The sequence below is a fragment of the Ictalurus punctatus genome, chromosome 6 (assembly GCF_001660625.3).
Source record: "Ictalurus punctatus breed USDA103 chromosome 6, Coco_2.0, whole genome shotgun sequence".
Classification (NCBI taxonomy): Eukaryota; Metazoa; Chordata; class Actinopteri; order Siluriformes; family Ictaluridae; genus Ictalurus; species Ictalurus punctatus.
This window is the reverse complement of record NC_030421.2, coordinates 25,095,649-25,107,605: the sequence shown is the minus strand read 5'-3', so window position 1 is coordinate 25,107,605 and position 11,957 is coordinate 25,095,649. Positions and strand designations below refer to the sequence as shown.

The 11,957-nt window shown below is 37.5% G+C and overlaps 1 protein-coding gene across 3 annotated transcripts in view; it reads right to left on the bottom strand.

Moving 5' to 3' along the window:
* Positions 1-7,945: 7,945 nt before the first annotated feature.
* The window catches only part of scn1laa (sodium channel, voltage-gated, type I-like, alpha), a 42,690-nt gene continuing 38,678 nt past the window's right edge, over positions 7,946-11,957 (bottom strand). For all 3 annotated transcript variants that reach the window (XM_017470849.3, XM_053681054.1, XM_053681055.1), the window contains one exon: positions 7,946-11,920. In XM_017470849.3, the coding sequence (XP_017326338.1) occupies positions 10,743-11,920 (1,178 nt within the window). In that variant the 3' untranslated portion in view covers positions 7,946-10,742. The remainder of the gene's footprint in view (positions 11,921-11,957) is intronic.

The window sequence follows — 11,957 nt, the reverse complement described above, 5'->3', positions numbered from 1 at the left end:
AGTACCTGTAACTAAAAGCAAGGGGTCATCATTCCAAATATTGTCTTGGTTTCATTTATTACTGTTTATTTCTCTTTATAGTATATCTATTTTTTGAATATAGAAACATTTAATTTCATTCTTTTTGAAGGTGTCTTTGCCCTAAAGCATTTCTTTGTATGTGCTTCAGACTTGAAATTTGACTTAAACTTGACTTAAAATTAAACTTAAATTTATTGGTCACATCCACAACCACACAAAGTACGGCGTACAATGAAATACAAAGAGGATGTACATAAACCAGAATTCACTTCTATACATCACCTCTATGATGGGGCGGCATGGTGGCTTAGTGGTTAGCACCTCCAGGATTGGGGGTTCAATTCCGGCCTCCACCCTGTGTGTGCAGGGTTTCCTCTGTGTACTCTAGTTTCAACATGCAACATGTTTTGTAGCCTGATTGGCCTTTCCATATTGTCTGTAGTGAGTGTGTGTGCAATTGTACCCTGAGATGGGGTGTCCCACATCCTGTGCCACGAGTCCCCTGGGATAGGCTCCAGGCTGCCCATGACCCTGTGTAGTATAAGTGGTACAGAAAATGCATGGATGGATGATGAAAGGGATACAAAGATCGGTGCAGGAACAGTACAACTGTATTTTAAAAAAGGTGCGGATATGTGCAGTTGTTTGTGCAATATTTGCTATGCAACATCAGGCTTCCCTGAGCGCAGTAGAGATAAGAGTCCATTGTTCAGATAGCTGAGGTCCTTCTATCACTATCTTCCTGGCCTCGGTCCAACACTGCTTGATGTAGATATTGTGCAGGTCAGGGAGCTCAGTGCGGATGATCTCACCACCCTTTGGAGAGCCCACCTATCCTGCTTGGTGCAGTTCCGAAACCAGGCGGTGATGCTTCCTGTCAGGATGCTCTCAATGCTGCAGGTGTAAAATATTATGATTCAGTAGTTCAATCATGATATTACTGGTGTGAAGACTCCCCTCTATCTTCCTACTATTATAATTATTTATAAAACTGTGTGCTTCCAAAAAAAAAGCAAATATCTTGCCTACATTACAGACAACTTCATTTTCCTTACCCATTCTGTCTAGGTCTTAACATTGACACAAAGTACAATATTTTGAATGAATGCAAACTTGGTGTGGAGCCGTGGTCACGGTCAAGGACTGTCTTCAACTCGCAACTCTGGAATAAGCCAGATCACATGACAAGGCTTTGAAAGGAAATCAAATGCTGCACAAATGCCTGGGGCTCCCATTTGACTGTAATGATAGTCGTACCTAAATGGAGTGCTACACAGCCTAATAAAAGACACTCGTTTGTTATACTGTGCATAAAATATAAAACAGGCAAGGAATAGGGATTGGGACCAAATTAATTTATTCCATGACTATTTCAGTAGCTCCTTTATCTTGGTCAGGTACTAAACTGAGAACACTGGGTGCAACATGTGAGAATTCATCCAGGATGGGATGCCAGTTCATTGCAGGGCACCATGGACACATATTCACGCTCATTCAATTAGGAATAGCCAGACTACCTACCTGCATATTTTTAGACAGTGGGAGAAAACTGGAGAACCTGGAGGAAACCAAAACAAACACAGAGGGAACATGCAAAATCCAAACAGACTGTGACCTGAGCTCAGGATCAAATCAGTAACACTGGATCTGTGACACAACTATATCGGTTTACACATATTTTACTGTTTGAAGGTGAGATATTTAGCTGTGACTGACTGTTAGTTTGACTCTCATGTCAGCCAATTCTTATTAACCATACAGTATGTGGAATGGAAATGCATCTTATTCTCATCAGTGGCAATGAGCATTACACAACAGTTTGACAATATCGATCGTGAAATCCGAGCTCTGGTTGTCTATAATGGTGGAAAACAACACGGGCTGGAAGTTCTGAGCCCAGTCCAAAAAAAGGGGTTTGCCCGCATGCTGTCCAAATGGAATTCTTACCCTGTCAGATATCATTCCATACATGCACTGACATATAATCATTAGACTGGAAACAATTAATCAATTGTGCAAATAATCACATTGTTAATGACCTCAGACTGTGGGACAAAACATGGCACTGAGTTCCTATCAGTTAGTTGCACACGCCTTGTCTTATATAAGCTTTTGGACAGTTATAAATTTGGTTGTTTTATATAATGTTATAAGGACTAAGTAGGTAAATCATCAAAATTGCTTGCAACCACTTGTTATAAATGAAAAATATAAGCATGCATAAAATAGTGGACAAATAATGGACTAATAGTGGAATATCTAAACACTGATATAGGTTTGTGAATGAGCAGTTTTTCTCAATTATTTGGCCTTTATGTCTGATGAGCATGACTAAATCTACCAGATCATATGACAATAAAGGACCTGATCAATAACTGTTTGGATTGAGATTAAAAGCATTACATATGCTATCCCCTAAAAGAAAAACCCTATAAGCCCTAAGCACATATCTAGTGGTCAGAATCCTTTAACAAATGGCTCACTTCCTGTATGTGGCTTGCTCCATTGTGGTTTTTCCTTAGAGCATTCAAGAGGGTGGTTTATGTACTATAATGTGATGTGTAAGATAATTGCCAGCCCCCATGCTCCCAAGTAAGTGTTACTAGGAAATCATTTAGGTGACTGTGTATTCCATTTCTTTGCAATTTGACTTTTAAAGACCATGTACGCAGAAACCTGCAGGAGTTCTAATTGCAATAGAAAGTGGAGTCATATGAAGAATTACTGGAAAATGTGTTTTTTCATTTCAGTATTTATTGCATTCACTCTTACTAAAGTCATTAACAAAAGACGGACCTTGGTGCATTAGTGGTCTGAACGGGCCTCACAATGACAAAACAGGATGTTGTAAAGCTTGGGAATGGAGCTTGATGTTGAACTAATTTACATGTCAAGTAACTGAAACAGAAGGGTAGCTTAGGGATGTAAGCCATACAGACACAGAACTGCCACCTAAATGTCTATATACAACTCACCGGCCACTATATTAGGAACACCATACTGGGTAGGATCCCGCTGTGCTCTGAAAACAGCCTAAATTCTCCATGACATGGATTCCACAAGGTTTTAGAAATATTCCTTTGAGATTCAGACTGGCATGTTGGCATGATTGCATAACATAATTGCTGCAGATTTGTCAGTCGCACTTTCATGCTGCGAATCTCTGGTTCTATTCTATTGGATTTAGATCTGGTGACCGGGTCAGATCTGGCCACTGAAATCATTGACAAACTCTAGAAATAGTTTCTGCAATACTCAAACCAGCCTGTCTGGCACAAGCAACCATGGTCACTGATTTCACATTTATTCCTTTTTCTGAGTTTTTGAACAGAAATGTGAACATTAACTGAAACTCTTGACCTGTATCTGCATGATTTTATGCATTGTGCTGCTTCCACATGATTGGCTCTTTGAGTAATTGTGTGAATAAGTAGGCACACAGATGGTCATTCATAAAGTGGTCATTCAGGGCCACTGGGATGAAAATGGTAGGGAACTCTATTCTTAAGGCAAAGTAAAAAGAATACACAGTAACAGATACATATAGTATCTATGAAGGTAGACTAAGTACCTTTCCATTCCTTCAGGACTTTTTGAGTGTCTAGTTGTGGTAAGTCTTGGAGATTTGTGGTATACACCGATTTACACATTCAAAAATCAGTGTCATGTGAACTTCACAAATGTTATAATGTCATAAGTGCAGTAGTGCCACTCTGATGGTGATCAGATGATTGTAAGTTTGAAACCCAGGACTGGCAAAGACCAAAGCTATTAGCCATCAACTGCTTGGAGTGCATCTGTAAAAAGTGTCTGCCAAGTGAATAAATGTAAATATGTGATCTACATACAGATTTTAAATGCGAATAGGGAAAACTTATGAAGCCCCTTGGATGAATAGCAAAACAGCAAGATTATAGCACAGATCCAGCCAGCTTTATTTACTCGGTTCTAGCCAAACAGAAACACTTATTTCAGTGAATTTCAGTTAGAATGTAGTTAAAATTTTTCATAAGTCAGTGCTGAAATTGCAACTTTTCCTCAAGTAATTTACAGTTTATGTATATTTTGTTCTGTAATACTATACAATTATTCTTTTTCCAGAAGTTATAACATACCATTAAAATCCACATTGACATGAGTACTCTTAGCAATATGGCTGCCAGACACAGTTACGTCTGATGACTCCATGTAACATGAGTGGAATGAGTAGAGCAACTTCCACATTAACATCCTTATCACCCAGTGGTCAGCCAAACAGCACAGGTCATGTTGCCAGGCAACAGCCAAGAAGAATTTGCAGTCTCACTCTTCATTTAAATGATTCTCTGGCAGATGAGCTTCCTGTGTTTGCCAGTCATGCTGTTATAATAGAGGCTACTGTATGTGATGTTGCTTTTATTTTAAATGTAAAAGTGTTGTGGCTTTTGGTGGGAGTGAAGCTCTCATTTTGAGAGGGTTTTTTATTGACACTAATTTAGTCTGAAGGCCTGTGGTGGCTCATCCATAGGGGCAGAGCTGTTGCTAAAGGGAGGGGCAGTTCAGTGGTTAAGGCAGTGAGCTTCTGATCAGAAGGTCACAAGTTAAAATCACAGCATCACCAAACTGCCACTATTGGGGCCTTAAGCAAGGCCTTAGCCCTCAAATGCTCAGTTGTATCTTATCTCAATTGTGTGTCACGATGGATAGAAGTATCAGCCAAATGAGGTAAACGTAGCGCCACCATATACAGTACATAAGCCATTCAACAAATGTTAATCTCCACAAAGTTCTCATTCACAAATCCAGACAAGTTCCACTGAAATACTAATTACCTCTTTTTAGTGACCAGCATTTTTTTTTAAAGTTGCTATTTGACAGATACTTTATAAACCAATATTCCGTTGATATGCTTGCCTTACTAGATGTTGCACAATTGTGGGGCAGCAAACTGACTGCCCCATTTAGCTCCATAGCCTTATTATTGCACCTAGTGGTAAAAAAATAAAATAAATAAAAATAAAAAATAAAACATAAAAAAAGCAATGCAACAGGTGCTATTTGAGGCCTATGCTACCCCATGCTCACTCTATAAATATTTTCACTGAAGGAGAAGCATGACAGGACAGTTAATGTCAGGTTTGCCAGGGTTGTGGTTTTTATGCCAATTTAGGCTGTTTAGGCTAAAATGCTCCATACTCCACTGTGTCTCCCATTTCCAGTGCCAGATTTTGTGGGGCTAATTTCAGTTATTTTTGCAGGAATTTTGAGATATGGCTTTTTTTTTTTTTTTAGATGAAACCTGGCAGCCCTTGTTAATTATATTAGCTCTTTTTGTGTGTACCTTACTCACTGTGATGGGAAACACAACGGCTGTATCAAATGCTATTGAATAAATATATGTCTAAAACTGCTCAATCTCACCCGCCTATTATGGGGTTTCTCTAAAACCTCATTAAATATTAGCCTGTAGCATTAGCCAAGAGTAATAGCATCAAGACATAATTTTGAGTGCATCTATGTCCATGAAACCAATGGTCATGTGCTGCTGCTGGTGAGGCCTCATTATCTGGTAGGGTGACTTTGATGCCACACTTTTGGTGTAACAGTGTTCTAGTCAAGTTGGTTACAATCAAAATTCAAGTTGAGGCTTAAGTCAGCAGGTAATTGTTGAATATCAGTCTTTGAAATTCACTGTGTTTTGATGAAGCCAAGTCCAGTATCCCTAAACACAAGTCAAGTCTAGTCATGTATGGGTTCCTGAGTATGTGTGTGTGTGTTGGTTATGCCCTACCGTACTGAATTACCTTAAGGAATTGCTGTACAGCCTGTAGTAGCATTTACACATATCGAAACATGAGGCTTAATTAAAATTACTGCTAAATTAATTTTCACTCAAGTCCAAGCCTCTAACTTGAGTCTTACAGTTCTACTTCACTCATATAATAACAAAATCATGCTCATGACAATAGCTTTTAAAAGAGAACATGTAATAGGGTCATTCTAAATGACCAAGACTTCAACAAATAAGGCAAAACTAGGCTGTGGTTGTTGTATTTTACTGGGTCCTTGATCTATCTATCTATCTATCTATCTATCTATCTATCTATCTATTTATTTTCATGGGTAAGATTTAATCATCACGGGGAAATTAAAGTGTTACAGTAGCATGAAAGTAGAATTAGAAATAGTAAGAATAAGAAATGGGTTGAATAGGCATAATACAAACCTGAATAACTTATGTTGTCTTTCTTTTTTCTTTTCTTATTTTTTTGATTAATTTTTTTATTTACTCAGTTTATTTCTTCAATCCACTTACATTGCATAGTATCACAATGTGTGCAATGTCTCTGTGTGCAGGTCTCGATAGATCATCTTTGAATGAAAATTGTCTGTGCACTCTAAAAACACTTGGTTAAAAACAAGCCAAATTAGGTTTTTCTACCCAAAGAATGGTTTCATTTTACAAAAACATTGGGTTAATTTTATTTCATAAATGGCGTAATATTTTATTTTTACCCTTTGAAAATGTGAAATCTACCACATTATAAGCAAAAATGTCAACATGGTATCTCCTTTATTTATACACAAGAAGGTGTTCAGAAATGTATTGCTAGAGTTGCTAAAGTGGTGTTTATATATAGACTTTGAAGGAAATGGCTCAAATAAGTCATATATTTAAGAGGAACACGTCAGATTTTGATCAAAGGAGACGTTTAAAAAAACAAAAAAACAACTGAGTAACCAATTTACGATCCATGGGCATTAGAAACAAGTAAGATAAAGCTAACGACGGTAGCGGTGCAGTTAGTGCCATGTAAACTGGACTGTTATCACACATTTTTGTTTTTTCTAATGTATAGTAATGGTTTTATGAATAAATATATTGATATGAATCTTGTTTCTCCAAATAAATCTTAGTCTGTCTGTGTGAAAACCGCTACCTCCACCTGAGGTGAGTTAATTTGATCCAAGGAGCTGGGCTGATGCATTGTGTTGGGGGAGGGGCGTATTGATTCAACTGTCAGTGAAAATGACCCAGCCAGTAACCTAGCAGTTGGGTTACACAAAACTACCCAAAAACTACCCAAGACTGAGATTAATTAAATGACCCAAAATGCTCAACCCAGCGTTTGGGTCGAAAAAATAACCCAGCATTTTTTATAGTGTGGACTTTATAAAAGCCTATATACTATGTTAATAATTCTTAAAAGTAGCCACTAACCTATTTGCAGACATCATGCATCTAATGAAATACTAACAGCCTATGTTTTGTGGTCGAGTGTCTTAGACTCAAATAAACGCTAGTCAATAAGACTAATAGTTCCTGGACCTCTAAATGAAGTGCAACACAATTAGGGAAGCTTTACGATCAGCTCTTTAAATACACAAACAGGCCATTCTAACAGATACAAGTATTTTGTTGAGTATAAATCAAAGTGCTTGCTATATGTTTGCTTTATGCACACACAGCCAAACACACTCACACACACACACACACACACACACACACACACACACACACCCTCATTTCACCATCTAAGAATGAGGAGATAAAACATTTAAGTGCTCATTAGCTGCAATAGAAGAAATGGACACTCTAAAAAACGGGTCTTTTCCGGCAACGTGGAAAGCCTAATGCTGATTGTGGTTCAGCTGAAATGAGCACGCTGAAAGTCATAAAAAGGGTGATTGGAAGAGCACAGGGCACTAATGCTTTCGTAATTAGGTGTGGTTAGTCACTTGAGACAGAAGCTTATGGCCATAAAACAATGTCTCTTGCTCAAACAGGCCATATTGCTCATAGGCCTCTTATTATGTGTGCACATGGACCAGAAAGTCTTTTTAAACTAATGTTTGCAATAGTAGTGAAAAATCTTACATGCTGGGTCTGCAAAATAATATTTATTAGAATATTCATGATAGACATTTGATAAAACAAATGCAAAACAAAGAACAATTCTGCAATTCACTTTTGGACTTTAATTTGCATAGCCTAAATTATTCATCTTTAAATCTCATTTCAAAAATTGCAGCTGGTCCACAGATTTAAACACATTTTAAGAGGAATTCACTCAGCTAAATGAAGAACACAATAGCGCATAACAGTGCAATCTTTCTATGGCCATTATATTACTGGACATTCATTAGTCTTGTTTCTTCTAAAATTACAAGTATAATGACATTACAGCATTTTTACAGCATTACATGATGTGAATGATGCAACTGGCTATTTAATTAAACATGAAGATGAAAAAAATAAAGGAATAGGACACGAATTCCCAAGTTACATGACTTCTTTATTCTTTTGTCTTCCTTTATCATTTGACACATGGCAGTATCTTGCATGCAGTAGAATAATAGATTACAAGCTTAATGTATATATAAAATATGTCATCTGTTACCTGTGCTTACGTAATCAAAACATTCATTTCATATAAATGTATATTTCACTGGCAACAAAATGGTGTTAGTACATGTATAACACACTTACAGAACAGGATCATAGCACTGTTTATGTGAGACATATATAATAGGTCTTTAAGGATAAGCAGTTGATTCAGAACAAAATAGAAATATACTTGATAAAATTTAATTTAAAAAAAATGTAAACAAATGCAAGGATTTGCTGAATGTAGCTCACACTATTCCAGGCACAGATATAATCAACCAAAGATATTCTCTATTTCAGTCATAGATAATATTAGTCAATGCACATGGGCCATGCTCAGTTTGCAAAGACACCTCTTCAAAGTATAAATGAGATTCAAATACACAGTACAGAAATTCAGAGTACAGTCTTTGGAAGGAAGTAACTAAATAAAAAAAGTGTGCATGGTGTGTTTCTTATCGCAAATCCCTTTACAAATAACACACATACCACACACACACACACACACACACACACACACACACACACACACACACTGTATAAAAGCAAAGCAATATACAGTATATTTCAGTAATGCAATATAGGCATTATTCAACACATTGTTTCTTCCTAAACTCCTGCTGACTAGAACAGAACATATTTTAGTACCTGTCTCTGACTAGATTTTAGAAATTTATTTATCAAGCATAATCTATGCTGTATATAAAATATGCTACGCAATTCATATTCATACAATATATCTGCTAGTATGCATTATGGATGAATTGTACAAGAACAAATGGACTACAAGAACAAATGTTTAGGGAACTTGCACAGTAACTTCCCAAAAGTGGAAGTTACTGGCTCTGAATTTTTGAATGACTTTAAATTGCTATAGATTTTTTTTTTAAAAGGTACAACCAAAGAGTAGTTTGTTTATTAATGGATTTATTTTGTACTGTATGCTCATGATGCAAATAGGCACATATACTAATGGCTTTCTAATATGGCTAAGAGGCACCTGTGAGGCATAGAGCCATCCTGAAATACTGGATGTGATACAACACTTTCTTTCATATAGCTGTCCATGTGTCCTATTTTCTCGTCTTTAAAGCAGTCTTCCACCAAAATTCTTTAATTGGATATGTTTAGCATTATAATAATACAAATATGTGTTCCATGAATATAATAAAGCTAGTATGACCAATTTTCTGGCAGGATCTAATCTGTGGCACTGCCTGAATGTAAAAGAACACAAATACCCAGAATGCATAGCAAATCCAATCAATCTTTCAGATGAACTGTGTCCAAATGCATGATCTACACTGGTATAATCAAATGGTGCTGATAGGACAAGATTTGTATTCATGCTAAATTAAACAGTGTAGTTACAGCTGGTTATGGCTGATTCTGCCAGTTTATGTTGTGTATGGTATGCTCCTTCATACACAATCAATATTCCATTACATTCATAGGCACATTTGCATACATTGTCTCATTTGCTGCAGCATGCAGATCCCTCTTTGGTTGATGTTGGAGGATAATTCCTGCATAAGTACCACCAATTCCCCAAGGATTTCATGAGTAACTGGCTGCTTCTGTTTCATGCAGCATTTGAGAGGCTTGGTTTCAATCCTATCTCACTACAGAGTTCAACATAACGTGGCTCAATGTCTCTGCTCATAATCAAGCATGAAAAAGGTTTCATCAACTTCTTCAAAAGATAAAATTCCCTGAAATGTCTGTTGTAAACAAAGTAATTCACTCGAGGTCAAACAGATTCATGTGTTCCAGAAACATCCATGTTTCAAAATCTCTGCATGAGGGGAAGGCATAGTTTGGAAGCATGGTTATTGTCTTACAGCAAAAATATTACACAAGTACATGGCTTAATCTGACAACGACAATAATGTCTGCAAACATAATGGGGAGGAAGTCCAGTTGATAAAACCAAATGACTTCACAAATGCATGGAAATCAATCCTCCATTCATTTTCCAACAAGGTTTGAGATTCAACAGTAATACATGACAAAACCATTGCTGAGAGCAGGAAGGATGTCAGAAAAAAAAAAAAAACTACGGATGGTCCCAGAATGCATGAGTAGATGCTAGAACATATTTAATGGCTTTCTTTAAGTGAAAAAGGGAGGATGCCAAAGTAAGACAGAAAGACAAAATGTTTCCGCAAAACAACATCATTAAAGACATGTTTAAAGACAATAATAAGTTCAATAAGATGATAGCAAAATGCAAAACTCAATGTTCCCACTATGGCATATATACCCACACTTTAGAAAAGAGTATAGTTGATCCATATATATGATTATAATATAAACATAATCATATGAGGAGTTTTTTAAAATCATTTTATCTTTACCACTCCTTGTTATCTTTTACTTTTATTTCCCTTTCCCTCTTGTCTTTCTCATATTTGTTCTTACCAGATTGTGTTACACTGGCATATGATGGTGGGATAATGGTTGAGGATGTTGTGTCAGATTTATCTGAAGCAGAGTGATTGTTAAACCTGTCTGTCACTGGGACCTTGTTTGAAACCATTCCATTCTCCTGTACAACTTCTTTGTATGTGCTGGGGGCTATTTTTACATTCTGTTTCCTGGCATACATCCTGTAGGCCCGCTGAATGATGACAGCTGACACATCCTCCTGCTTGTGGCGTAGAGTTGTAGTGATGGGCTCATAAGATTCTTTGGAAGGGTTAGAGGCCATGAAACGGTTCTCCATCTGCCCACGAAGGCCATCCATGTCACCACTTTCTCCTAGGACACGCTTTGTAAATGCAAACAAGATGTCCAGGCAGTGGATTCGCTCCCCACTAACTATAGGCAGGTCCATATTAATTAGCTGGATCTTATTAGGCTTAGGTATACGCAGCGGTGGGTCAATGGAATCAGCAAAGTCAGACAACTTTTTGTATTCTATGAACTGTGTAGCATCAGGATCAAATTTTTCCCACACCTCGTAGAACATGTCGAAGTCATCTTCACTTAATGGCTCTGCACTCTCTTCTGTGGCCACACTGAAGTTCTCGAGAATCACAGCTATGTACATGTTCACCACAATCAAGAAGCATATTATAATGTAGCTAACAAAGAATATGATACCAATAGCTGGGTTGCCACAGTCACCTTTACCGTTGCTGCCAGGGTGATCTTTCTGTGGGTCACAATCAGGTACCCTGTTAAGAATGGGTGACAGGAGTCCATCCCACCCTGCAGATGTAGTGATCTGAAACAAACATAGCATGCTGCTGCCGAAAGTCTCGAAGTTAAACATGTCATCAATTCCAGCCTCCTTCTTGACATAGGCAAATTGTGACATGGCAACAATTGCATAGATAAACATAACTAAGAAGAGAAGAAGACCGATGTTGAATAGGGCTGGAAGAGACATCATTAAGGCAAACAAAAGGGTGCGTATTCCCTTGGCACTTTTGATGAGCCGCAGAATTCGGCCAATCCGAGCAAGTCGAACAACACGAATCAAGGTTGGTGAAAACAGGTACTTAATGACTTCAGAGACAAACGTGCCTGTCAAACAGAGGAGGGACATTATAAGTACATTGTA